The sequence below is a fragment of the Notolabrus celidotus genome, chromosome 2, assembly GCF_009762535.1.
Source record: "Notolabrus celidotus isolate fNotCel1 chromosome 2, fNotCel1.pri, whole genome shotgun sequence".
Classification (NCBI taxonomy): Eukaryota; Metazoa; Chordata; class Actinopteri; order Labriformes; family Labridae; genus Notolabrus; species Notolabrus celidotus.
The window spans coordinates 15,168,959-15,195,581 of NC_048273.1; the positions used below are offsets into that span (position 1 = coordinate 15,168,959).

Sequence of the window (26,623 nt, forward strand, 5' to 3'; positions counted from 1 at the left end):
TTGATTGACAGGCGGGAACACTGTAGCTATTGGCGAGGAGGCTCAAAGCCCGCCTCTTTACCTCACACTAGCTCGACAGCAGTTAGGTTGAGTTCCTCATTTCCAATATGACTCCCGCCGACGATTGGCCTCAAAACAGAGCTTCAGAAACAGATGGGTGACATCACGGATACTACGTCCATTATATATACAGTCTATGGTTTCAAGACATAATTTATGGCCCAACTGCAGTTAAATGACTGGCAATACGTTTTTTGGATCACATTCGGGTGGATTGCATTTCCGAGCCAGTGTGCCTTCTGCACGACTGTTTTTCTGCGTACACCAAACACTAAAATGCTAGTGCATGATGCTATTTGTGCTAACAAAAACCTGACCACTTTCAACACCAAAACTGTCTTAGAAATAGATATTACTGATCACTGGAGTGGTGGTAAAAGCAACAATAATCTGAAACACAGCTGTGCAACATTATAACAGAGACTTACTTCCTATCTTGATCATTATGTCAGAGAGGAAATGGTGACTGTGTGAATATGGTGAATAAGGTCGATGTCCCACTTACTTGACTTGAGCTGCTTTTGTACCATGTCATTTAAGTGAGAGCTCACCCAAATATTGCTCTGCTCTGACGTTTCCTCTGTGGTTTTATTGAATTAACATGACAAGCAGAGCAGGAGCAGGAGCCATGCATTGACTTTCAAATGGAAATGGTTTTTATTGATTTGATGTGCTCCGTGAGATACCAGGTACTTAGTAACATTGTTGAACATCCCTGCGAACGTAGACCGGGCAAAGAGGCTTGAGCTTGAGCCAGTTTAAGCAAAGTGGAATTGATGTTACTGGGTGAGTGAGCAGGGAAAACCCCATTGAGATGTTATCTCTGAAGTGTGTCATATGAGTGCATTTATATTTAAGTGCGACACGACGAGCCTTATGGGGTTGAGTAAAGAAAAGAAGCTGTTAACCATGACACGTCTTCCTGGGCTATTCAGGTCAAGGAAGAAACATCTCTTTCAGTGTGTGCCTCGGCCTTGCACCATTGTTTCTCTTTTGTGCCGTTGAATGAAGACCCTCTTCTCCATAAAATGACTGCACACACAACACTTATTTATGTCCTCCTTCTCATTTAATTTCCCCTTTTCCGTCCCACTTTTGCTTTACTCCCTCATGCTCTGTCTCACCATTGTTATCGCTGTCTGCGCCGAGAAGACCACCTCCCTTCACTCCCCCACAACATGACTTATAACAGAGTCGGGTTGGAAATCTTCTTAGGAACCGTCTCTGTAAACACATAACTCGCCATATCTCTCACTGCATAGCTCACAAGCCTTTTCCCATCCTCTCACCCCCCCTTCCTCGTCCTCCCTTTCCCCCTTTAGCTTTCAAATCTCGTTCTTTTAAAAACTCGTCCTGTGAAACTCATCCAGCAACCCACTGCCACCCACTCTGATCCAGTCACCATAACCAAATCCACTTTAACGCAGGCACAAACAGATCCCCGAAAGCCTCGTAGCGGTAGGGTTGAAGAGGAGGAGGAGAAGAGGGGTGACAGGAAGGGAAGGGTGGGGGTGCAATAAAATGTCAGGCCTGTGGTTAAAAGTGAGAGATCTTCACCACGCCTTTCTAAATAAACCATTTCGTCTCTAGAGTCGTAAATCCCATCAATCTAACCGAAAAGGGGGAAATGCATTAAAATGTAGAAGCAAAAAAAAAAGACAGGATTTGCTGTGAGGGGGTGAGAGCCAAAGCAAAGACGAGATGGGAGGACAACAGAAAGGAATGCGAGATAAATGCAGGTAAAGGTGGAGAAATGGGGTGTGACAAGAGGAAAGACAGATTGAAGAGAAGAGATTCAGATAGACACGGAGAGACTGAGACATAAGGAGTGAGAGCGGGAGAGATAGAGACATATATGGCTGGGCTGGCAGCCTCCTTCGCTGATTAACATGCCTCTCAGACACGGTGAGAGGGATCAAACTCACACACACACAGCCAGGCCTGGGAGTTGTGCCTGCAATGCGATGATAGTGTGTGTGTGTGTGTGTGTCTGTCTGTCTGTGTGTGTGTGTGTGTGTGTGTGTGTGTGTGTGTGTGTGTGTGTGTGTGTGTGTGTGTGGTGTGTGTGTGTGTGTGTGTGTGTGTGTGTGTGTGTGTGTGTGTGTGTGTGTGTGTGTGTGCATTTTATTCCTGTTTGTTTGTTGTGACTTTGGATCTTCTGCAGGCATGTGGCTTTGTTCACAGCTGCCTGGCGTGCACAGTTGTCAAATGGAGATGTCTGTTGATTGACATCGCAGTGTGTGAGTGTGATTGAGATTGTGTGTGTGCGTCTGGAAACCACATGAGATGTGACATTCAAAGCAACAGGGGGAGATAAAGCAGAAAAGGGAACCCAGGCTTAACTGAAGTGAGTGAACTGAATTGAAATTGATACAGGTGGGATTTATCAGACTAAATTGGATGAGCAGGTGGCAGATTTCGCAATAGGAGAAAGTGTGGGAGCCAAAAAGGAGGAGAGAGAGGACGGTGAAAAAAAGGGTGGAGAGATGCTTTTATAAGTCCTGACTGCTGGGTGCATGTGTGTATGTGAGCTTCAGAGTGAAATCAAAGGTTTGCAGACTTGCATGTCGGACTGTTGCTTTGAGAAGATGCTGTGACTCCCTGTCTGTGAGGAAAGAGAACATTGCTTTCAGCTCCTGTTTATGATGGGGGAGTTTGCAGTGACAAGATGATTTCCTTGTAATATTTTCTGTTAGAGAAAAAAGTGGACACAGCTGAATCATGTAGCTTGCGGCTTACATAGCAGCTCCACACACTGAATTATTTCAGCGTCAGCTTTGTATGGGAAATGTCGATCTCAACCGTGGAAACCAAACGGTGGCTTCATTTCCAGTTTCATGCAAGGTGCAGAAAGGAGAGATAGAGGGAGGGAAGATAATCAACATTAGCATGCAGAGATGTTGTTGTGGAGCCTAAATTATAGACTAGAGTCCTTTCTCCCTCTTTGTCCTGGCGGCTCTTTTTTTGCTTTGTCACAGTCTCTTTTCATGCTGCCCTTTTAGCACATTGTATTATCTAAAAGTATCTGTGTATTCCACAAACTCACCCTGCAAATGCTCTGCCCAGCCACTTTGTGTTGTGTTTAAGAAACCATGCCACTCTTTATACAGGCCACTTTGTATTTCCAGATTCGGAAATTGCCAATGTGAAAACTGAAGGAATTGTTCAGTGGTTTATATACTGTATATTTTGAGCATTTTCAGAAAATGTGATCTCAGTTAAGTGCAATAAAACCCAGTTAGCCTATAGTATACTTTTAGACAGGGAAAGAGCATAGTCTTGTCAAATATGCAGTCAACCATTTACAAATTAACATCTCATATGTGGTTTGTTTGAGGAAGATCGTCCAGCTGAGTTAGACCAGGAGCCTGTACTACAAAATAAGATTTGCAGTGTTCAGGGAGGTAGCTTCAGGCTTAACTCTGTGCTTTCAGTACTACAGAGGCGGTTCACTTCTTCCCGGGGGTCAACAGTAACTTATGCTAAAGACCAAACCTGCTCTGGGGCAGGTTATGTTCAGGAAAGAAGATCATCCTCTAAAAAAACACTACCCACTGACCAGTTTGCTTGATGGTGGAGCTCAGTAAGCTGAGGGGGGTGGAGCGAGCTACTGCAAGGACACTTTATCTACCTGTATGATTTGGCATATGAAAAATTATAATGAAAGTTTTTAATTGTGTTTTTCTGATATCCTCCAACAGAGACTATAATAGGCCCACACATGAGCCTTTAAGTTGCTGTACTTATTTGATGTTAAATTAGGCATGCGTATCGTTTTCAATTATACTTTCACATTCTTTTTTATTATCTCCATTCTGCTCAGTTTGCTACCGTCAGGGCTGCAGCTGCAAAATGACATTTAAATGCTCATTTATGTTGTATGTGATGCATAGTGATACGGACGGAGCCTTCTGCCTATATCTACATTTATTTCATTAATATTTCTTCAGCTTTTCTAGAAGCTTGCAAATATAAAGTTAAAGATACAGTACCCCCAGAAATTGTTGGGGCATCGTTGAGCAGGGTTTCCTAACAGCTGAAGCCAGCCTGTTGTTAACTGGTCAGTCATTGACCACCAATCAAAAGTATTGTGCTCTCCAAATAAAGTGAGAGAAGTACTAAAAATATCCTCTAAGCTACCGGTAACTAACATTTTGCCAAATTGTCAACAGGCAGAGTTGAAATCATAAGCCTCACTAATGTGCCGGACTCCTTTCTGTGGATTGATGTGATATGACGTGTGTGATCTGGTTGTCCCTGGTGTTAATCAAAACTACTCTGTGTTGTTATGGGGTTTTGAGCGATATGAATCAAGTATTTTACATGATGAGTAAGAATGCCATATAAAACCCAAGCGGCAACCTCCGGTCTCAAACTGTAAAGCCCATGCGGAAGTGTTATAAACTGCAGTTCGTCGAAAATCCGCTTGAGGCTGGCTGCAGAAAAAACGGAAACCACATAGACATGAATGGGAAAAAGACGATCTTTGTAGCATTAAGAAACATGTTTATAGCCTGGTTCAAAAAACGGCTTGGCTCTACGTAGCTAATTTCTCTATCAGCACACACTGTACGGGGATGAATTTATTTCTAACGCGATGGTTCAGAAGATATTAAGATTCCAAGTTTTTGCCCAAATAAGGACATGACTGACTTGACTCCCAGTTGAGAACACATACAGTAGCTGTTGGCTAAAAGGCTCAAACTCCACCTCTTTACGTCACACTCTGCCTGGTTGAGTTCCGCATTTCCAATATGGCTGCCGCCGTCAATTGGCTTCACAGCCAACAGCGCTCAGGAACAGATGGGTGACGTCACGGATACTACCTCCATTATTTATACATTCTATGGTAAAAACAAGTAACAATGATGGTAACACTTAATTTGTGCATTCGCTCTAAACATTTCCTCTTGTTCTGCCAGTTCTCCCTTAGTTTTATAAATGCAGCTGATTTTTACCAGGATTGTGTTCTTAACTTCTTCATATTGCTCTCATTTCATAGTTGGTTTTGAGTTTGTATTATTCATGTTTGTGATTGGTCAAATAGTGTTAGCCCTGCCCAGTTTATGTGGATGTACTCTCAGCTTTGTGAAACCCTTTAGCGCTATCTTATTTGTTAGGGCTGGTGAAGCCAGATAACCAGGAGGATATGTTGAACTTGCTTTGTACGCAAGAAAACTAGTCCACATGTTTGCATTCGTGGAGAATATGGAAATTGATGTCACTCACCAAATCACCAATATCATGTCTTTTTTTGGATGTCCACGCAGGTTAAAGCACAGCACTAGAATATCGACATCACATCCAAAATAGCAGTGATTCATCAGCCCAAGAACGTCACAGTCAAAACAAATTGAGGCTCATAATTCCGGCCTGTTTGTACTGAAGAGGATAAAAACTGAATTAAAAATCAAGGTGAAAATCACTCTGCAGGTGCACCTTTTACTGTTGTTATTTTCCAGTTGAATGACTCATTATCAGTCGATCATTCGGGAAGATAGTAATACATTAGTGCAGTACAGTCACCAGAACCTGTTTTGTTTTTCAAAAGCTCTCTTCTTTCCCCCAAATGTTCTATTTTTTGCTCCTCGACCTCATGCCCCCTCTGACAGTCACTTGTTGCCATTACAATAAACCCAGCTCTCCTGGTTCACAGGCAAGAAGGGCAAACAGCCCCTGGATGGGAACATATTACCCTATTGAGTTACTCCTGAGTATTTATGCTAGATAATACATGTCCTTGGGGGAACTTTACCCGAATAATCACATCAAGGGGGATTCTGTCATGCTGCAGAACCTTTTATTGCCATTAGCAAGGTTTCTGTATTATTTATAACCATGCTGGAGATTATCGCCTTGTGTGTTTTCCTTTACTGGCTTTATGGAGCCTCCAGCAAGCGATGGATGGAGTTGCTTTTAGCCTCCTGTCAGTTTCAGAGTGTGTTTTTTTTCCCTTCAATTTTACTGCAGTGTAGCTCTGGTTCCTCCTACGTGGATGGTTTGAGCATGATTTATGGCCTTGGCCCCTGATCCTTGCCCTGCTAATGATGGTTGTAAACTGATGGAAAGCTAAAGGTCAGGTCTATCTCCTGGGTTGTGATGTGACATGATGTTTCTCCTTGTCTCGTGAAGTATGCTGAAGCTAGGAAAGATGAAAAGAGAGAAGAAGAAACATGAAGGGTTGGAATACAAAAGATTTGCAGTGTGGGGAGAAAAGGAAATTATCTCAGGGATCCTTTATGGAGAATCTTCCTCCTGAAACGCAGACCTATAATTACCTGCAGACTCAGGCAGACGTTGTCAAATTGTGCTGCAAAATCTTTGTTGCACTCCTTGCTAGATTGCAACCATGGCTCCTCAGCCTTCTGTGGCAGTAATTTTTAAGGACTGTGAAGGTTAATGATGGTGACACAATTCTGTGCAGAGCTCCAGTAGTACTCAAAGATATCCATTCATCAACAGTAAGCTTTTACAGGTATTGCATTACTGCTCCATCATCCTGCACCCCCTAGTCAGGCTACCTCTTGCCTGTTAATGAGTGCACATTCACTGCAGACAGTAAGAGTCAGAGATTATCGTATTCCAGTACCAACCTTTAAATCCCCTGAAATCATGTATCCATTAAACACATTGTGCTCTGTATAGAAGATACTCTACTAACTGATGTGACAGAGGGCACAGACAGACAATGTGCTCTCTGGTCTGATTAAAAGTCTAGTGTAACTGGAATGTTTTGTCTTTCTGCACATGCTGCACATATTTCCCACTACATAAATCTACAGTGTTTCTCACTGCATGGGAAAATCAGCGTTCTGTGCACAAAGGTCACTCTTCATTTATCATTTACTGTGCACTCCCCCTCTTTTCTCTCTCAACCTTTCCTTTTCCTCTCTCTCTCTAAATATGTGCAATGTGACTGAGCCTCCAGGATTTCATGGTGATGCTAATATCTGGTAAACAGACCTCGGGTCACTCCAGTTCCAAGCAAAAGGGAAGAAATTGTGTGCACATTTCAGGGATTCCTCCGTCGCTCTTACATTAAGCCAGGGAGAGATAAAGAGGGAAGACTGTGGTTTGGCTTAAGTGAAGGCACAATGCTCAGAGGAGATGTTTGTGTTAGTGGTTTTGTTGTGTGCATACGTGTGTTGAGTAAATAGTGCATATGCTTTTGTTTACGTGCATCTATGCCAAGGAGTCAAAAGGCTAACTGCCTGACTAACGGCGCAGATTTTAGGTGTTTTTTTCAGGAAAGCAAAGCAGAGCAAAAGAAATCTTTATTCATGTAGAACATTTTACTCTAGGGGAGATACAGTGCACAAACAAACAACAAGAACAATAAGATGCAGTTTAAAACACAAACACAGCGAAAAGTAATCAAATGCACAGGGGAAAACAAATGTTTTCATCCTGGCTTTTTTACATTGTTAATGTTGAAGAGCAGCTAATGCAGTCTGGCGAAGTATCCCAGCAGCTAGAAAACCACGGTGGTGAAAATTGATTTTACACTCTGAGGAACCAGAGGGCCAGTGAGAAGTGACGAAGGAGGTGAGAGAGGTACTCACTGTGAAGAAAGGCCATGTAGGGCTTGCTATACAAGAGGAAACAGTTTGTAATTCAATCTCAAACCTACTGGAAGCAATACAGAGATCTGAAAAGTGATGTGCGTGATAAGACTTGTTTTTTAGTGTTATGAATATTTTATTCAACCTGCAGTCTTTCAAGGTAGATCATTAAATAGGTGTTGCAGGAGAAAAGGAAACCACCCAGTATAAAGAGCTAGTATCAGTGCCAATATCCAGTGTGAATCAGGAAGTAACAAATAAAGCCTAAAGTCAAATGAGGGGCGTGTTATACAGGTTCTCTTGTTTTCTAGCTCCACACCACCAGTTTATTTTACTGTGTCAATTTCAGCAACTCCAGTGTACAAAGCGGTGCTTCTTATCTTTTTTCCATATTTTGTCTTAAAGAATCAGTCATGTTTGTTTTTTAACAGTGAAACTTATGTTTGACATTTGAAACATTCTAAGGCTAGTGAGAAAGTATATCCTGCTGCAGTGTTATTATCTTTGTCCGGTTTCACCAAGTCTTGAATTAATTCAACCAGCGTCAGGGTTGAAGACTCAAGGGGACAAGAATGAGGAGTGAATAACAGTGTGTCATCAGCATTTTTATTATAAAATGCCTTTCAGTTTTTAATTATGTGGTCTATACAGGCTGGAAGGCAGTGGTCCAAACATTGACCCCTGAGGGACTTTAACTTGAGAAAACTGTCATCCCTTAGGATAATTTGCCAACCAGGAGAGTACTGTGCCAGGAGGTCCTTCCCACTAGTCTACTTTTGGCTCAGTTTACCGAAAAATCTGGCAACACCGGCTCACTGCTGGCTCTTTTTCTTTTTGTCTCTCTCATTCCTGACATTCTTTGACTTCTCTTTCTGTCTGTCTGTCCGACATGACTCCCCCTTTTCAGTTTGAATGCCTCACTTGTCTCTCTATCACTTCTGTATCTCTTCATCACTCCCTGTAGTGCATTATTTTTGTCTTCTACTTTGTCCTGCCTTGTCCTAACCCCACTCTCTAAACTATTTTTATAGCAGCTGGGTTTGTTTCCATCTTTACCTTAAATCCTCCATCCGAGCCATCATTCTCATCTCTTATTCTTTATCCCCTTGCTCCCCATATCCCTGCCGCTTACAGCATCGTATGTTAATGCTGATTCAAGGAGCTGCTAGCGGCGTCAGGCTATCACATGTCATTGATTCTACACACTCCATAAAGCAGCCTCCCTTTCCTTACTAATATGACGATTAGGCCAGCCTCTGGAAAATCTATGGGGTGTCTTTGAGTCTACATAAAAATGGGACAATGATAAAATCCTCCACTGCTTACTTAATACACTTTCACGTGTACCGAAGTCTGAAGGTCATGTCTATGATGTGGAACAATAAAAGCAGAGCAAAGTGGAGCTTACTCTTATGCCTGCAGCAAAGGAGCATTTTTTGAACATTAGTTCCTCTTAAAAAGTTATTAAGTGTTTTAAGTATCAAGCTTGAAGTCTTTTGATCGTGTGAGTCGGCCTCCTGTACAATAACAGAGGTTATTAGAGCTCAAAACCCTTCAGGTCGTTGTTGGCTTCCTTCCAGTACATTGTCCTTTCACAGACCTTTGAAAACTGTGAATTGAGCTGAATCGAGATGAGCCTCTGCTTCTATGTCATGGTTGATTGCCACTGTATCTTCCATGACTGTTATATAATGAGAGTGAATGGCACTGATAACTATATTAAACCTACTGCACGTTTAGGGTAACTATTAGCAATCACAGGAAGCCATGAGAAAACTGCATTCAGGCATTGTAACCTGCATTAATTGATTAAATTGGCCAATGTGACAACGTCACAGGTCCCTCAAAATGAAATACAGCAAAATCTTTATTTTGTTCTTACAATTCTTACAGCACTGGGTACACTGGGTTGGTAAAGTCGAGGAGGAATGGCAGGAGGAGACATTGTGAGCACTAATGCAAGAGTCATTCAGTTTTCATGACAGTGGGTGTTGAGGCTTATTCAGGCTTACTTTAAGTCTGAATACAGATGTGTGCATTTCTAAAGATACAACAGTCACATCCCATACTCCTATGCAGCCTTAACATTAGGATGGACATTAAACAATGTATCAACTAGAGAGCGCTGTAAAACACTATTCTTGCATATACCCCACTTCTCCTTTGCTGCCGTTCAACTGACATTCAGTTCCTTTCTGGACTCTGCCCATCGAGTCTGTTGTAGTTTTCCAGCCCTGTGCCCAGGATAGGTAACATATAGTCGCTTAGAGTACCCAACTTGCACAATCGTGTCCCACAAAGTTCCACTATACGTGATCTGCTAGTCTGGCTTGAACTGTTCACTGCTCAACACTGCCTCCTAAGATTTCTTATGGTACTGAAACATTTGGTCTATAAGCTTCCAGAAAATGTGCAGCAACAGAGTTCAGCTAGAGGGCTCTGACCATAACTTGACATAGAGTATAAATGAGCCTTCAGCTTCAATCTGACTCAAGAGGCTGTTACACTGTGGACTGTACCAACCTGAGAGATTGTTGCAGTTTCATTTTTTAGTGGGACATAAATAATGAGGCTCCATCAGCCAATCATACTACACAGACTTTGGCTACAAATTTGTAATATGTCAGGACCCTAGACTGTATAAATAAATGGACGTAGTATCCGTGACTTTCACCCATCTGTTTCTGAAGCGTTGTTTTGAAGCCAATCGTTCGCCGGAGCCATATTAGAAATGCTGAACTCAACCCAACTGCTGTCTAGCTAGTGTGAGGTAAAGAGGCAGGCTTTGAGCTTCCTAGCCAACAGCTACAGTGTTCCCGCCTGTCAATCAAGTCAGTCATGTCCTTCAATGGGCAAAACTCGTAATTTTGTACCAGGCTGTAAACATGTTTATTTCTGCTGTAAAGATCGGCTTTTCTAAATTGGTGTGTATGTGGCTCCAGTACTTCTAGAGCCAGCCTCAAACAGACACTTGAGAGAGGGTAGGTTTTAAAGGTGACATATCACGCTTTTTTCATCAATATATATTGGTTTAAGAGGTCCCCAAAACATGTCTTTAAAGTTAATGCTCAAAAAAAAACTTTGAAATCAGATTTTGGTCTGCCTGAAAAGCCCTCTTCTTCAGACCTCCTCAGAACAGTGTGTTTTCCCTCTGACCACGCCCCCTCAGGAAGTGGATGTGGCCTCGGCTCTCCAGCACGTTGATCTAATGTTTACATGTTGGCTGAATATACACGGCTGCTCACAGATCGTGTTACTTCAACCCTCTGAATCTGATCCAGAATCTGATCCTGACGGAGAGGCGTCTACAGCAGGACCTTTCTGAACGATTGGTCACAGATTTAGTGTTTCTTATTGTTTTATTTATCAGTATGTCGACGTGTGTCTTGGTACACAGCTACAGCTACGACATGTAGCTATGCTGTCTAGCGCTAGCACTTATCCATGATAAATAAAAATCATCCACTAGATCTTCAAATCTGCAGACGTGGGGAGTAAAACCGACCTCTGCCAGAAAGGCAGCAGGACCTTTCTGAAGGATTGGTCACAGATTCTGTGTTTCTTGTTGTTTTATTTGTCAGTATGTAGACGTGTGTCTTGGTACGCAGCTACAGCTACTAACATGTAGCTATGTGGCTATGCTAACTAGCGCTAGCACTTTTCCATGACAAATAAAAATCATCCACTAGGTCTTCAAATCTGCAGACGTGGGGAGTAAAACTGACCTTTGTGTTTATTAAGACAGCCTACAACTAGCATGCCTCCCTCCTAAGCTCCTTGTTAGCACACATTTGTGCAGGTAATGAAAAACGGAGGGGGGATTGAGTTGTATTTTATACAGTCTATGGGCTGAACAAGCTCCGAGCTCTGACTCCGTGACAGACCGGATATTGTTGTGACGTAACAAAAACATGGAAGTCTGAAACGGCTCGTTTCACACACATTTACAGAAAGGTGGAGAAATCAAAACAGGGGCAGAATGGATTTTTTTCATTCTCGGGGGGTTTGTAGACATGCCAGGGAAACATATTTCAGGTAGAGAACCATTAAAAAGTTGATTTTGCATGATATGTCACCTTTAACACTTCAGCATTGGCTTCAGTTCTTACGACTAGAGGTTGCCGCTTGGTCAGGACCCATTGTGATTGGTATTTTGGATTCCCTTTGTACAGCGGGAGATGGTCATCCATCTTTGGAGGAGCACAGCACGCTGTAAAAACAACGCTGTTGTTCAGTTTAAAATGTAAAACTCATGCAAAAAGGCAGTGTATTACACATCCTGTAGGCAAAGAGCAACTTGGCATTGAATTGAACTTCTGGCCTGCAGTATCTAACAGGTAGAAGGCCAGTGTTTAATCCAATCTTACCAAAAAAAATAGGCTGAGGTGAAACACTGAATAGAACTAAAGGCCTGAGAAGACCAATTGAATTCTTTGCAGTTTCATTATTGACAATTTATCTTTAGACATACACATAGACATGTGAGCAGTTGTAAATATAACCCTATTCATTCTGTGCAAAAGCTGCAAATTATAAGAAAAATATTAATAATAGGGTCTATCAAAATAAGATTTCATTATGAAAGGCTGTGAAAAGGGTTTAAGTGGAGGAAAACATGTCGCAATTTATTCTTACGCTGTGAAAGCTTTTTGAAGATGTGCGACCCATATGAAAAGGGATTATTAAAGACTATTGGAGTACTGTCTTCCACCAGTACTGTACCATAGTACAATACTTGACAGCCTCTCTGTTAAATATTTAAATCATAAATACCTCAACCTCCACTCTGTCCCCATTAATTCTGTTCCATTTCATTACCATTTTCCCTATATCTAGGACACGCATAATCTCAGTTTTCTTTCAACACTACAAATTTCTCGTGCGACTACCTCAGAGGCTGTGTAATGAAAACACATTGAGAGCGTACACGTCAGCAGGACAAAAGTGGGAGGCAGAGCAAGAAAGAAACTAAGGTGTAACAAGACTGTGAAAGTGAAGATAGAGAAAATGAGAGCCATGGCAACTGTAAGAAGTGGAAAAACACATTTCTGAGCATATTAGCACCATCATTTGATGATGAGGTGTTCTATTTGCATGCAAAGTATCCAAACCCCTACTGCAGAGGGTCACTCTATCTGCATAAGCAGTGTCCAATTCCACATTGTAGTAGTTCCTCACATCTTTTCTTCATCATCAAACCATTTCATCTTCTCTTTTAACCCACAGTTTGTCAGCCTGACTTGCCTCTGTATCAGAACAGCATCCGTACTTATTAGGGCTTTACTGGAGACACTATAAATCATGGATTAGCTGGTAAATTGTCTTCTATCTTATTTGAAAAGAGGGCAGCATTCTGAGGTGGCACTGATATGGGTTAAAGCCACCTTATGCTACCCACTCATCCACCTTTTCTGCACCTAAATGATCTGTTACAGGCTTTGTGTTGGGTATAACTTTCTTAAACAAGCACAATCACTTGCTCTATGGCTTTGTAATAAAAAAAAATTAACATGTATGTCTTAATCCTGTTGAGATGAATCAAGCATGGTGGTGAGGTCAGCTGAGGTCAGGTGAGGTTTTCATTGGTAGCAAACAAAATTGAGCTGACGTAGAGGATAAATTCAAGCTCAGGCTAAAGTTTCACTCCATCTGTGGTTGGCATTTTCCCTCTACCCATCACTCTCCATCTGTATTAACTTGGCAGCTATAAAAACAGTTGGGACGGTGCCTGTAATGAAACTCAATCAGTGAATATGTTTGTCACAACACTGGAAACAATAGTCCCAACGGTGAAAGAACTGACACAATAATCTGCAGCTGACAGGGTACTTTTTAATGTTTCTTAAATCCTTGTAGCCCACACATTAAAACAGCCTCAATATGACTTCAGTGACACCTACTGCCATTTCAATTTCCAACACTGAGTGCTATAGCACCCAGGGGTTGAATATTTTGGATTAGTGTCTGCTCCTAAAATGTATATGTGACTTGTAGTATGTGTGGCTCACTGGTAATGGCGTACTACTGCTCAGCGTGTGCCACGCAGCAAGGCTTCTGAATGGACTTGGCTGCAGCCATTTGTCATAATTACAGTGATGCTTTGGCTCAGAACCATTTGTGCACCCACACATACACAACACACACACACACACGCTTTTATACTGGTGTATCTACTTATTCTGCTGTCCCATGAAATTGTATAGCCCAGGGTGTCTAATTATACTAATCGAATGCGTGCCGCCTGACATTTATTCATTCATTATTAATAGCAGAAACAATACAATCTCTGATTGGTTGTACTGACTTCCTGACTTCTCATCTTCTCTCCCTCTTAATGTCTCTCTCATATCCCTCACTCCATCTTTCTCTCTTTACCCCATGACCTCCTTTCTTCTCTCTGTGACCCTTTCCCCTTCACCTTTGGTAATTTGGCTTGTGGGTGTTGAGTAATTAGCATGCCGCCCACTTTTATTCTGATGCCAGAGAAGGGAATTTGAGAAATGTCCCATAAAGATTATGTGTCCTGATAAGGTTATGTCTGGGACTCCATTAAAGAGATGGGCTACACAAAGGCTGTTTGTACCCGTGGGGGAAAAGAGGGAGTGAATGAAAAGAGAGAGAAATACTGACACTGACTCTGAAAAGGAAACTAGACTATCAAGCAGTTTGCCAGCTTTCTTTGTTGTGGCATTTTATTATATGTATTCACTCTCTGCTGAACTTTCTGTGCTTTAAGATTTAGAAGAAGCTCTGTATTATTTTACTGCATTATGATACTTTCCTACTTTACTTATGAATCTACAATATTGGGCAAAAGTTTGTTAAATCCCATGTGTGTATACTTTTGCTTTTTGTTTTGGTTCGTAGTTGTTTGTCATGGTTTGAGCAATGCCCCTCATTTCCAATTCAAAGGGACTTCTTTATGAAGGATTACACTTTTTAAATGAAATAAAACAATGCTTCCTGAACAAAAACAATGAAGAATTTATTGCCAATGATACTTGCCTGACTACAATTTTCTACAATCAGGACACTTGCACTGAGACTTCAGTTGGTATAACTAGCATGTGTTAACTTAAATATTCAAACTTATGATAAATAAAAGTAGAAAAACGGATAGATCTGTGACTTAAAAACTCTGTTGTACTTGTGCAACTTTCATATTACCTTATTATCTGTTATAAGATTGTTGAAATCCTATGAATGCTATGTTTTTGCATTTAGCATTTTATGTAGAGCTGCAAAGTATGATTTTGCAACACATTCTCTTCCTTTCATTGTGATATGGAAAATACAGGAATTAATACAAAATACATGCAGTTTTTTGTAAATTTACGATTGAAATTTCAATCATACGATTTGAAAGCAGAGTCTGTTTTCTGCTGTCAAATCTAACTCCCTTCCTAATTTTACCTCTCTGGGTTCAGCCCTCTGACAGCAGCTCAGACACTGGCATGGAGAAGAAGAGACATCAGGGGGAGAGAGAATTGGAGGAGCAACTGTAAAAAAAAAAAAAGTTATTTTTATGACATTGAGCACTTCTAACAATCTTCAAAGTTAGGTTTCATCTATGTCACCAGTCTTATCGTAGCTTACCCAGTCAGGAATTCAAGAACACTGGCCAGCCTAAAAAGGAGCACCCAACACAACAGAGTCCCAAACTTGATTCCAAAATCATGTGGAAAAAATGTTCAGATGGGTGGCGTGTGATTCTTCATTTTAATAGCCCACATTTTACTAGTCATGTTTTCATTTTATTGCACTTAACTAATGCAGATGTTAAGTAATTTTTCGGTTGAAAACTGCTTTCATGTTTGGTTGCTGTAACTTTAAGCTCCCGTGAGGAAAAGGTCATTACATTTTGGGTCACTTTTTGCGCCCCTGGGGACAATGCAGCACTTAAAAGCCACCACTCTTTGTTGTGATGATTTGTTTCTCACACAGAGGCATCCACACTTGTTTCAGTCTGTTTTATTACAAGCTGAAATCTCCCCCAGGAGCTTCAATTAACAATATGTAACAAATGTTATTGCCTTAAAGCTCACAAACACACAATGCAGTGAAGCCGTACAGAAGCAGAGAGCCAAAGTGTGATTGAGACTGCCACAGTGAGACTGTTATTGAGCATGCAGTGCATTGTTGATCCTGTACAATCAGCAGACCGTTTGTGTTTGCGTTGTTTTACACCTGATGCATCCGTGACCATAGTAAAATGCTGAGGAGTTTTACATAAAGAAATTCAACCAGGAGTATTCAAATTTGATGTGTTGCAATTGTGCATGCAAAGTTTTTGTGTTTGCGGCAGTGGGGATGGAAGAGCTCCCCACTTGATTTTCAAAACAAATTACTTGACGTTGCATTTTGAATAAGATTACAACAAGATGAAAGTGGAGTTATGGGGTTTAGTGAATTACAGTGTGAAATTTCTAGTAAAAACACAATCCCATGCCAGGAATGAAAGCAGGGGGGAAAAAAAGGATGGGTGATTACAGATGAGTCAGAGCTGAGAATAATGGCACCGTAAATCAAAGTGCCTGTGTAATGCACACTGGATTCCACCACACTCATGCTACAGCAGTAAAATTGCAGTAACAGCATGCAGAGATAGCGGCCAGCCAGTCATGCCATCGGAGGTTTGTGGCTGAAGTCGATAGCAGTCCTGAGAGCTTTTCCCCCTGCGAGGCAGAGTGCTTGATGCATTTTCAAGATGGATCATGTAGGGTAACTTAATTTGGGTATCATTTGTATTTCCACATGAATCATGTCCAAGCCCTGCATGTGCCTCCGATGAAAAATACCGACAGTTTAGCTCCGCCGTCAGAGAGCTGATTTGTGGCGCTGGCAAGCATTTAATTTAAGTAAACCACCACTTCCCTGCTCTCCTCACTGTCTTTCATATCCTGGATAATGCTTTATTTCTGGAGTGTTATTGAGCATTTCGATCCCATTCTGCCTATACAGATTTTCCATTCAGCTATAGACAACATATTACTCTCTGTATTGCCCAAGATTCTTCCTTAGCCTCTAACTTTCCCGGATTTGTCACAGGCTGTGTGATGTTTGATGTGGTTATGCAATTTTCTGACTGCACATAGGTCTGATTGGACACTTCCCCTCTTGTGGGTGACTTAATCTTTTCTTCTGGGCAGCTATTTATCTCCCTTCACATCAGGGTGAGGAGACAGGGATGCTGTAGGAATACAAAAACGTAGGTTCAGTCGAGAAAACCACCCAGCCAGTTAGTCAAATAGTTAGTGACTGAGTGATCTGAGTTTGTGCCTATGTTTACGTCTCACTTCTCTGCCTCATTTAGCAGCTACTCACTCCCTTTTTCTGTCATTCTTTAAATTTCCACAGACTCTGCCGTTCTGTTGCTATGGCGACCGTGGCCCCTCCCTTCTTCTTTCTGCTGTGTTGGCTGCTCCAAACAACCAGCTCGGCTTTCCCAGAGGAACCTGCACCCCTAAACTTCATCCCAACAGAAGGTAATGTCCTTTTCAGGGTTTAGAAGGGGTGGCATGCCCACCCCCCATCCCCATTCCTCACTTATTGAAATGTTTAAATCAACTGTTTTGGATTGGTTGCAACATACTGCTTTTAGCTTTCTTTGCATTTCAGTTCAGAATTTTTGGGCTAAACCCTCCTATTATGTTTGTTTCTAAGGGACAGCAATAATGTTCCTTGGTCAACTTCACCAGGGGCATATTTAATGATCCAAAAGTGTCAGAACCCAAAAAAATCCCAATAAACATTTTTTAAATCTCATTATTAACTCCATTACTAACCATTTAACTCAATATTTAGTGCAATGGTGCTCTTTAATTCTCAAAGATCATGGTTCATTGAGGATAACTCACTCGTTTTTATGAAAATTCATGTTAAAACGTTTTTAATGTACATTGAAAAGCTCTAAATATAAACATAATAGTTTAACATGACAGATTTTTTTAAATTTAATTTTACATTTTTATTTATTTTTTATTTTTTATGAAGTGATGTTGAGACATTACAAGAGACACCTCTTCTGTCACATGCAGCCCAGATTTTTATGTTGCATTTAGCTGGTTTCGAAGTCATATATTGCATAAGATGGAAGGAATTTTTGAGCTTTAAAATGGGTCAATTTGACCTGCAACATAACAGGAGAGTTAAGACGTCGTACCTTTTTTTTCTAATTCATCTCAGAGTTAAGCGTGCAATATTGGTAGGTTACAACCATAGACTGTATAAAATATGGACGTAGTATCCGTGACGTCACCCATCTGTTTCTGAACGCTGTTTTGAAGCCAATCAGCAGCAGCAGCCATATTGCTTCTGTCGAGCCAGTGTGACGTAAAGAGGCTGGCTTTGAGCCTCCTAGCCAACAGCTGCAGTGTTCCCACAGGCAGCTGTGCCTCTCATTGGAAGACTAGTAATCTCAATATCTTCGAAATTGGCGCGTTAGAAAAAAATTCACCCCCTGAACAGTGAGAGGACATCGAGAAATGATCTATCCAGACTACACTCATCTTTTGTACCAGGCTATAAATATGTTTATTTCTGCTGTAAAGATCGTCTTTTTCCCATTCATGTGTATGTGACTTCCGGTACTTCCGGAGCCAGCCTCAAGCGGATCCTGCATGAACTGCAGCTTTTAACACTTCCGCATTGACTCATATTTTTAGACCGGAGGTTGCCGCTTGGTTACAACCTGTTTTTGTTGCTTTTGTTTATATTTCCCATTGTTTTTTTTAGAAAGTGAAAATTTTAAATTTGACTCTACACGTAAACTAAATGTTTCAAGCAAAAACAAAACAAAAAGGAAAATATGGGAGTACTCCATTTTGAGTTATTTTACTGATTGTAGTTTTTTCATTACAAAATATAAATTAACTTTTTTACAGTGTACTAAATTGTGTGATGTATTATCATTCCTGTTACAGAAATGTACCCTGTGTGATAATTGAATATCACAAGTTAAAACAAATGTGATTCTGAATCTGAATTTTCCTGCCCTATAGTCGCCAGCTAGGTCATGATGTGTGCAGTGTGGACTCATGATTTAACAGGGACGGTGTTGAATTGTGGGAGGTAAATGGTGAAGCTAAGGGTCACAGTGGGCTGTGGCTGTCAGACAGGCTCTCACACGGAGGGTGTCGACTGGTGTATAGGTCAGGAGGTGTGGGGTCGCTCTCAGGAATGAGGCCAGAGTGAAGGAACGGGCTTTCCCACACATTGACCCAGACACACACACACCAAGCCTCGAGAGACGCAGATCCTTACACACTCAGACTTTAAGACTCCATATCAGGTTGGCAGTCTCCAGCTCAGACCAGACGCTGATTGATTGCAGTTCAATAATATTGATTGATGGTTTCCCCGCTGAGGCCAGACCCTTCTCGACGTATCAATACAGAGCAGTATAAGCTACTGAGAGCTACAATGGCTCTGTGTTAGACTCAGCAGCAGTGGCTAAGGCAGGAAAAAGTTACAGTAGAAAATGAAGGATTATGTTGATTTACAGATGAGGAAAGTAGAAAGAAAAATGAAGGAGAGAAGTAGGAAAAAAAACAACCATGTGTCCAAGGATGGAGGGATGGAAATAGTAAAGAAAAAGATTACAGGATGGAAATAAAGCAAAAGGAGACAAACATGTTAATAAGAAGCAGAAACAGATAAATGCACTTTAGTCTCACATATGAAGAAGATGATGGAAGAGCTGCGATAGGATGAGGAAATGTAAGATGAAGAACTCTATCATACACCTTGGTCAAGGTCTTAGATAGATAGCCATCCAGTATTTACATAAAATCCATCTGCTTCTTATGAAACTGTCATTTCTCTACCTCACATCACATGCGCTTCAGTGTTTTTGCACATCTGGGGACAACATTAGAAAAACATACTTAAAATGCTCCAGCACTTTTATCTTCTCCCTGATGGTTTCTCTCTTGACGTGCGAATCCTTCATCCTCTGAAACACTTTGAATTTTTTTTTGTTGTTTTACCTTTTTGATGTTCCTCAAATGTCACCTGTCTCTGTGTGACTCACATTCTGAAATATTTGAATTTTTGCGGCTGAATATGTATTGTCCAAATATAGCAGTGACATGAGAGGTTTAGTTCAGACATCTTTCATTTTCAGGTTGTTTGTTTCTTGGGTCTCGGCTCTGTGCCCTTGTGTGCTCGATGCAGCAGACATGCTTGTATTTCAAATGCAGGTCTCAAACTTTGTCTCCACATAACCTTGAATATGGCTCAGAAACAAAACCACTTTTAGATTGGCTATTTTTTTCTGTCAGAAATGATGGATGTCTGCTTTGGGTCATACATTGTATGTTTTTATCTGTCATTTTCTGAAAGTGGTGAGGAGACATCCAGTGTTTCTGGGCCGACCTCACCGGTCATCGCTGAGAGAAGAGCCTCTACTCATCCAGAGGGTCCTCCAAGTCAACCGGACACTCTACATTGGTGCAAGGTACAATCCTTATCATCATGCACACAGACATACTGGTTGATGTACATATAAACAATTCTTTTATCTGCATTAACAATAAGCTTTCAGGCACTGGTGAAATGTTTTTGACTGCTTGCATCACACGTATACAAGTATAAATATAGCTCTGTCTGAGACATTTTCAGCTTTCATATCAGTTGGATTGTCTGTTATCACTGCATTTGTTGCCTGGCAACAAAATAAGCTAGTTTTGTTGGACATTATTTTAGGAGTTACAGTGGGCGAGCCTCAAACCTAAATTTACTATCAAAACACACCATCAGTGTTTCTGTAGAGAGGTAAATGTGCCCTGATGATTTTTATGAATTATGGCAGGACTAAATTAGAATATTACATTCTTGTTTACACTTTGGTCTGTGTTTCCAAAAGCTAACTGTGGACATGATAGCATGCTAATATTAGCAAATAGCTCAAAGGAAAACAACATCTAAGTACTGCTTGGAGTAGAGTAGGTTAAAATGCAATGTGCAGTTTATAAAGGAAAAACAAGGCACATGACAGCTCACACAAACAACAACACTCTTGACGATATTCTTCAAGTTTGATCAAAGCTATTCACAAACAACTCTGGCAACTGTAGGGTATGCGAAAAAAACTGGTATAAAAAAAAAATGAAGCCTTGTTTGCACCAAAAAGGATGAACAGATAGCTAACCTGACAATCCTTGAGAAATATACTGTGCTTAGCTTGTGTAAGCAATGACTACTCACATGGCTAGCTGCTGAACTACTTTAGCCAATAAGTTAATCACAAACATGCTAACTGACCATGCTAGTGTTTTATCACCCAAAGTCACAATAAGGGCTCTGCTTACAAGTGAGACAAGTTTACTCAGATTATTCTTTCTCATAACAAGCTACAGGCCAAGGCTTTTTATACAAGAAGTTTATGTTTGGGGTTTATATTGAAGGTTAATAGTGTAACACAACCTTAGCTACAATACTTTCCTCTGTTCCTCTGTTTTCAATAGTAAAAAATAATCATGCTGAGGTGTATTGATTCCTCTGCAGATCTTTGCTGCTTTAAAACATGGAAGTCAGTGCCCCAGAAAACTTGATAGCCAGTTGGTTTTGATTTTCACAATAAAATACATGTAATAAAATAAAATGATGCACTGTTGTAGGTTCACTACATAGACCCAACAAATCTGTTACAGTAGCTTAATGCAAGCCGGATATTTGGCGTGACAAATGTTTTCTAGGTTGGTGTCCATATGGGGATGGTCCCCATATGTCTGTCAGTCTGGTGAATGTGCTGATGCTGACAGTAACCCTGGTGGTCAGGACAGCCAGACGAGGACGGCCTGCTCAGCTGCACCAAGTTTACACTGTAAAGCTACATCTGCTGCTCCCTGGAGCCATTCAGGAGCCGACATGAAGCAGACTGAACTAACAAAAAACACACACCTCAAGATTTACTGCTCCTGTTGTCAGAAAATAATTCCGCTTTAGACATGCAGCAAAAAATGAGACACAGTGGGTTCCAACATATGGTGATCGTTATTTGCTGTAGTGGCTGTCTAAGAGGGGACTGAAGTGGTTTTCAATAAGAGACGCCACTGTGGTCCAGGAAATGACCCAGTCCTTGGCCTCCAGCTGGTCTAACCTCACTACTGAGACATGGTAGTAAATATATCAAGCTATGTAACATGGTTCCAGCCATTCTGTCTGCACTGAGGGGGTCTACAAGCATGCACATGGCCACTGCACGATAAAGTATAACTGCCTAAAGATAACTATGACTACTGTAGTCTACAGGTCTGCTTTAAAATATGAGCAAAGCCATGAAGCAGCCTGAGAGACTTTCATTTCAATTTACAACTGAAGGAATTCTTCCTGAAAAGCAAAGGTAAACTAATACGAATGTCTCCGCTAACCAGATGATAATGAAATTCTAGACTGACAGGTAGAAAGACGACAGAGGCGAGAGAGGTTGATGGCATCATGAGAGATTCAGAGAAAGTGTTTCATGACTATATTTATATATTTCTTGTAAGTGGCTAATACTGTTTGCGGCTTCCTGACAGTAAATGATAGATCCATGCGCAAACGCTTGTGTGAGCCACTGACAGCCCCGGGGGAAGGCAGAGTTTTTAAATGTATGATGTATAAATAAGTACCTGGGAGGTGGCAGGTTTGACTGCCAAAAGCTCCTGCAGAGTGCACGGCCTGATAAGACGCCTCACTCATCCCCAAATCCTGTCACCATTAGCATAGCTGCTCCTCAGACTGCAAGCACTGCTAAATCCCTGCCCTGAGCACCCGCTGAGAGCAGCTACCTCTCCCTGTCCTCTCCCCATCCTTTGCTAAATGAAAGTAAACCGTGTTTTTGGCTGGTGGCAGGTGGAGTAAAGCTCCTTGCTGCGTTAAGCCCCATTTCATTGCTGTCAAGAAGAGCAGCTGTGGATCCTGTGGTCTTCAGGCCTTAGTCACATCCAAAGGGCTAACACTCACAAATAAAAATCCAGTGGAGTTTGTTTACCTATTGCAAATATTACCAAAGAAACAAATCTAACTCTCAATTATATTACCCTGCCATCTGCATCTGTGTGTTTACCTCTAGCATCAGGTAAAAAAGGTGGAAAGTGTGCCGGCCTACTACCTGGTGGGAAGCTGCTCTATTTATTAGCCCACAGACGCTGACCTCAGAGGTCACCGAGGTCCACACAGCAGACTGGGCCAGGTCAAATGTCTCACAGCAGATAGACAGAGAAGATGCTCAGTTGTGGAAAAGGCTGGGAAGCTTGGGAGGTAAAGCTGCCAGACTGATCAGCTGCAGACTGAAAAGAGAGAAAGTTTAGTATGCTGACAAGAAAAAGAATGTCTTTGTGGTCGGGGATTGACACTGAGCTGAGCAGCCAAGGAAACCCCATTCGATATCTCAGAATGAACATTTTCACAGTGGAATTAAACACATTTAAACTTCTGGTCTCCATAACTCATTTTTTTTAACTGTAACAACTGTACAGGGAGTGGATTGTGTTTTATACATCATCAGTTTTGAAACTATTTCGGCTAAGAGTTATGCATTAATTTGCATAATTAGGGTAATGGCGAGTTGAAGGACAGGTCATCCTGTTGTGATCCCCCTCAGCTCAACATCTCTGCCTATGGTAAGACTGATCAACAGTTTGGTTGAGTCAGCATTTCCAACATTTCCAACACCACCATTGCTGGGGCTCTTAACACCACTTCGGTAACCAATGGATAACATCATACAGACAGAGTCCATGACAACAATTTGTCACACAGCCTGTAAACTGATGATCAATCAACTAGCTCATTGTTGAAGCTTTGAACTTAAAAATAATCTGGGAAAGAGTTCCTGAGGCAACTTTTACCGGTACTGTTGCTTTAAACATAGAACAACAATGTATTTCACACCCACTCAATAGCTCAAAATGCATCTTATACATGTGAGTATACTTCATTAACCATGTAGTTGGAAATGAAACTCAAATTTGATTTATTTTTGGTGACAGTTTTTCTTGTCACACTATATATAATTTACCAGTTGTTCAGATTCATCTTTCCATGGTGTTTGGGATAGATGTTGTTTTTGCATCCTCATGTTCAATAAGTGAGGTTTTTTTTAAGTACTGTGAAATTAGTGCCTCAAGATCTTTAACTAAATGAACTGAGAGTGTAGTGCAAAATTTAACCATGCACACTTTTAAGAAGGAAAAAAGCACTGAAACTCACTTGTTAGTCTTAAACCATGCAAGCTGCTTACTGGGGCACATATTTACAGCATCCTGGTGACTTCAGACTCACTCAAAGCCATGCCACGGCATTTTGCCTCAGTCAGCAGAAGTGTCAGGGTAACTCAGTGGTCAGCCCAAATCTTTCCATTTCAGTTTCATCCAGTGGAGCAGCTTTTTCTCCGCACATTTACAGGCTCAAAAAGACTCTGTGCTGCTCACAGGGACGTGGAAGAAGAGTTCTGAAACTAAGTAATAATATAGGAAACTTGACAGCTTAAGATGTCAGGACATTGAGCCTGCTGTTGTTTGGCAAGCCAAGAGGGAGGAAGTTCATCAGCTGGTCAAGTCAGAAATTAAGGATATTTTGACAGTTTCTCTTCAGTCGTGTTGACTTTGGATTAGCCAGGTCAAAAAGGGTCAGAGGCGTTGATGACATAGCAGCTCAGGCACGTGCACGGCCTATACAAAAAGCAGACAAAGTGAACTACACAGGACACTTTTGATTTGTAGATTTTGTAAGGCGAGTCAAGGTGTCTTTGGAAGTTAATCGCCTGGTGAGTTTTTCAAGGCTGAGGACACCCTGCAAAAAAAATTAACAATGAATCCTTACTTGCATGTTCATACATTAGTCAGCCTCTCGAATCCAAACCTTCTAACACATATAGTCCACCTTATACCCACAATAAAACCCTTGTACAAACAAGAAACATAAAAGTCACAGGTTTTGCATGATTCATCCATCCTGCAAGGTACGAGAAGAGCTGAAGAAAAACAAGCAGCAGCATAAATAATTCTCCTCCTCTGCACTATCAGAAGCAACACTCCTGGATGCTAGCCACACTGACTAGAAGGCTTGATGCTATATTCATTATGTTAATGCCGAAGCAACTTTGAAGCATCCTGGATTAGATTACGCCTCACACTCTGGCCCACTCCAGTGTTTGAAGGATGCTTAAACTCTGACCTATTAAGCTGGGACGCACCAGGCAAGTGTTTGGTGATTTCGCACTTCTGTGCCCGTTAGTCGTTTTCCTGCTCAACAAGGTTGACCAGGAGTGGGAATCTTTTAACATGCCTCAAGGAAAGAGGATGAATTATTCAGGAGAGGAGTAACTTGACGGCCTATCTGTGCTCTCACAATGCACATATTTTCATAGCTTTGTTCTGAGAAAAAATAAGAGATGCAAACACACACTCAGGTGTTTAAATACTCACAAGAGCAGGCCCTTGTATATGGATGCAGAATTGATGACCCCTCCCTGTTTCATAAAAAAAGAGAAACCGAGGGAACATGCAGTATAGATGGGAGGCAGAGCCGGATCAGAGATAGGAATCGATACTGCTGCAATAACACAGGTGTGGTAGATTTACAGATTAGCCCATTCAAAGCCTGCATGGTCCTCAGCGCAGAAGAAGCCTGAGCTTCAGATGCATCCCAGCAGATATCAAGGCCTTGATCAATATGCAAACGTCAGCCGTTAGCTGCCTAGCTCCACTCTCATTTCGTTAGCATTTTCAGAGGAACATCCAAGGTTACTGCAGAATTATCAGCAAATTAAAAGTGCGAGAAAGCAGTGTTTGGAGTATCATGAATACATGCATAGTGTTGCGGGCCACATGTAGGCAGAAAGCGGGGGTGCTCGAGCATCAGTATAACTACTTGATTAAGTCATCCATTAATTCAATTTCAAGCTTTTGAATAAGAATGATAAGCTGCATTCTGGGCTGTGGAGAAAATTTGATGCAGCAAGTCAAGTTTAATGAGCAGAGGCAAGAGACGAAGGGGAAATATGAGACAGCATTATGCAGTCGAGTACCATTTCTCATATATATGTACACTTGGAGAAATGGAAGACAGTGTAAAGCTGTCCCCTAATCTCTTAGGGTCTGATCAGCTTTAAAAATGAATAGATGTCTCCAATATGTATGCATTACACAGCTGCATGCAAAGAATTATTTAGTAGTAAAACTACAGAGATTTTATATAAAGTGATAATATTCATACTCCCAGTTTGTATTAGGTGTGTGACCTGGATCTTATCCAAAAGAAAATCTGACTCACCATGCACTGTTCTGAGCTCGCACTGTTAGTGTGCTGTACTTCTGCTGTATAAATGGTATACATGGTTTGTTTAGTGCATTTTCCTATCGCCAGCATTGGGCAGTGCTGGGTTGGCTAACTGCCTCACTCTCTACCTCTTTCTCTGTCCCTTTTTAGGGATGACCTTTACCGTGTGGAGCTGGACACCGTAGCATCAGAGGAGATGTTCTACAGCAAGGTGAGCACCTTTCAGACAGATTACACACACCTTCTAATTTAAATGTCATCAGGTCGAAAAAATGTAATTTTCTGCCACAGTGAAATGCAAGTGTAGCTAACTAGCAGTGCTCGTGTGTTTTTCATGTATAGAAGAGAACGTGGGAGTCGAACAAGAATGACATCAGGATCTGCAGGATGAAGGGCAAGCATGAGGTGAGACAGTGCATCTGTTTTTATGTCTACTCCGTATGGTATACGCTCTGTCTTTGTCTGTGGCTCTTACATGTGGGGTGCACTTGTTAAGGGGAAGTTCAAGAATATGTGAGGACTACATTAAGCAACATAATCCTTCATTAAGAGTTGTGTTGCTGGGAGCCTGACGTACAATATGTATTATCTTTGTAGCTATGTTTTGGTCCCCACCTATTACAAAGTCAAATTTTGACTCTTGGCCTGCCAGATGCTTCACCACAGCAAGCTTACCAGCAACATCAACCTGTAGTCTGTAGCTACAGAGGCGGTGTACAGTCAGTTTATAAGAG

At 41.4% G+C, this 26,623-nt stretch overlaps 1 protein-coding gene across 3 annotated transcripts in view; it reads left to right on the forward strand.

Moving 5' to 3' along the window:
* sema6bb (sema domain, transmembrane domain (TM), and cytoplasmic domain, (semaphorin) 6Bb) overlaps positions 1-26,623 on the forward strand; it is a 164,378-nt gene that overhangs the window by 54,382 nt on the left and 83,373 nt on the right. For all 3 annotated transcript variants that reach the window (XM_034707784.1, XM_034707774.1, XM_034707794.1), the window contains 4 exons: positions 16,980-17,107; positions 19,965-20,079; positions 26,040-26,100; positions 26,232-26,294. In XM_034707784.1, coding sequence (XP_034563675.1) covers positions 16,999-17,107; positions 19,965-20,079; positions 26,040-26,100; positions 26,232-26,294 — 348 coding nt within the window. In that variant the 5' untranslated portion in view covers positions 16,980-16,998. The remainder of the gene's footprint in view (positions 1-16,979; positions 17,108-19,964; positions 20,080-26,039; positions 26,101-26,231; positions 26,295-26,623) is intronic.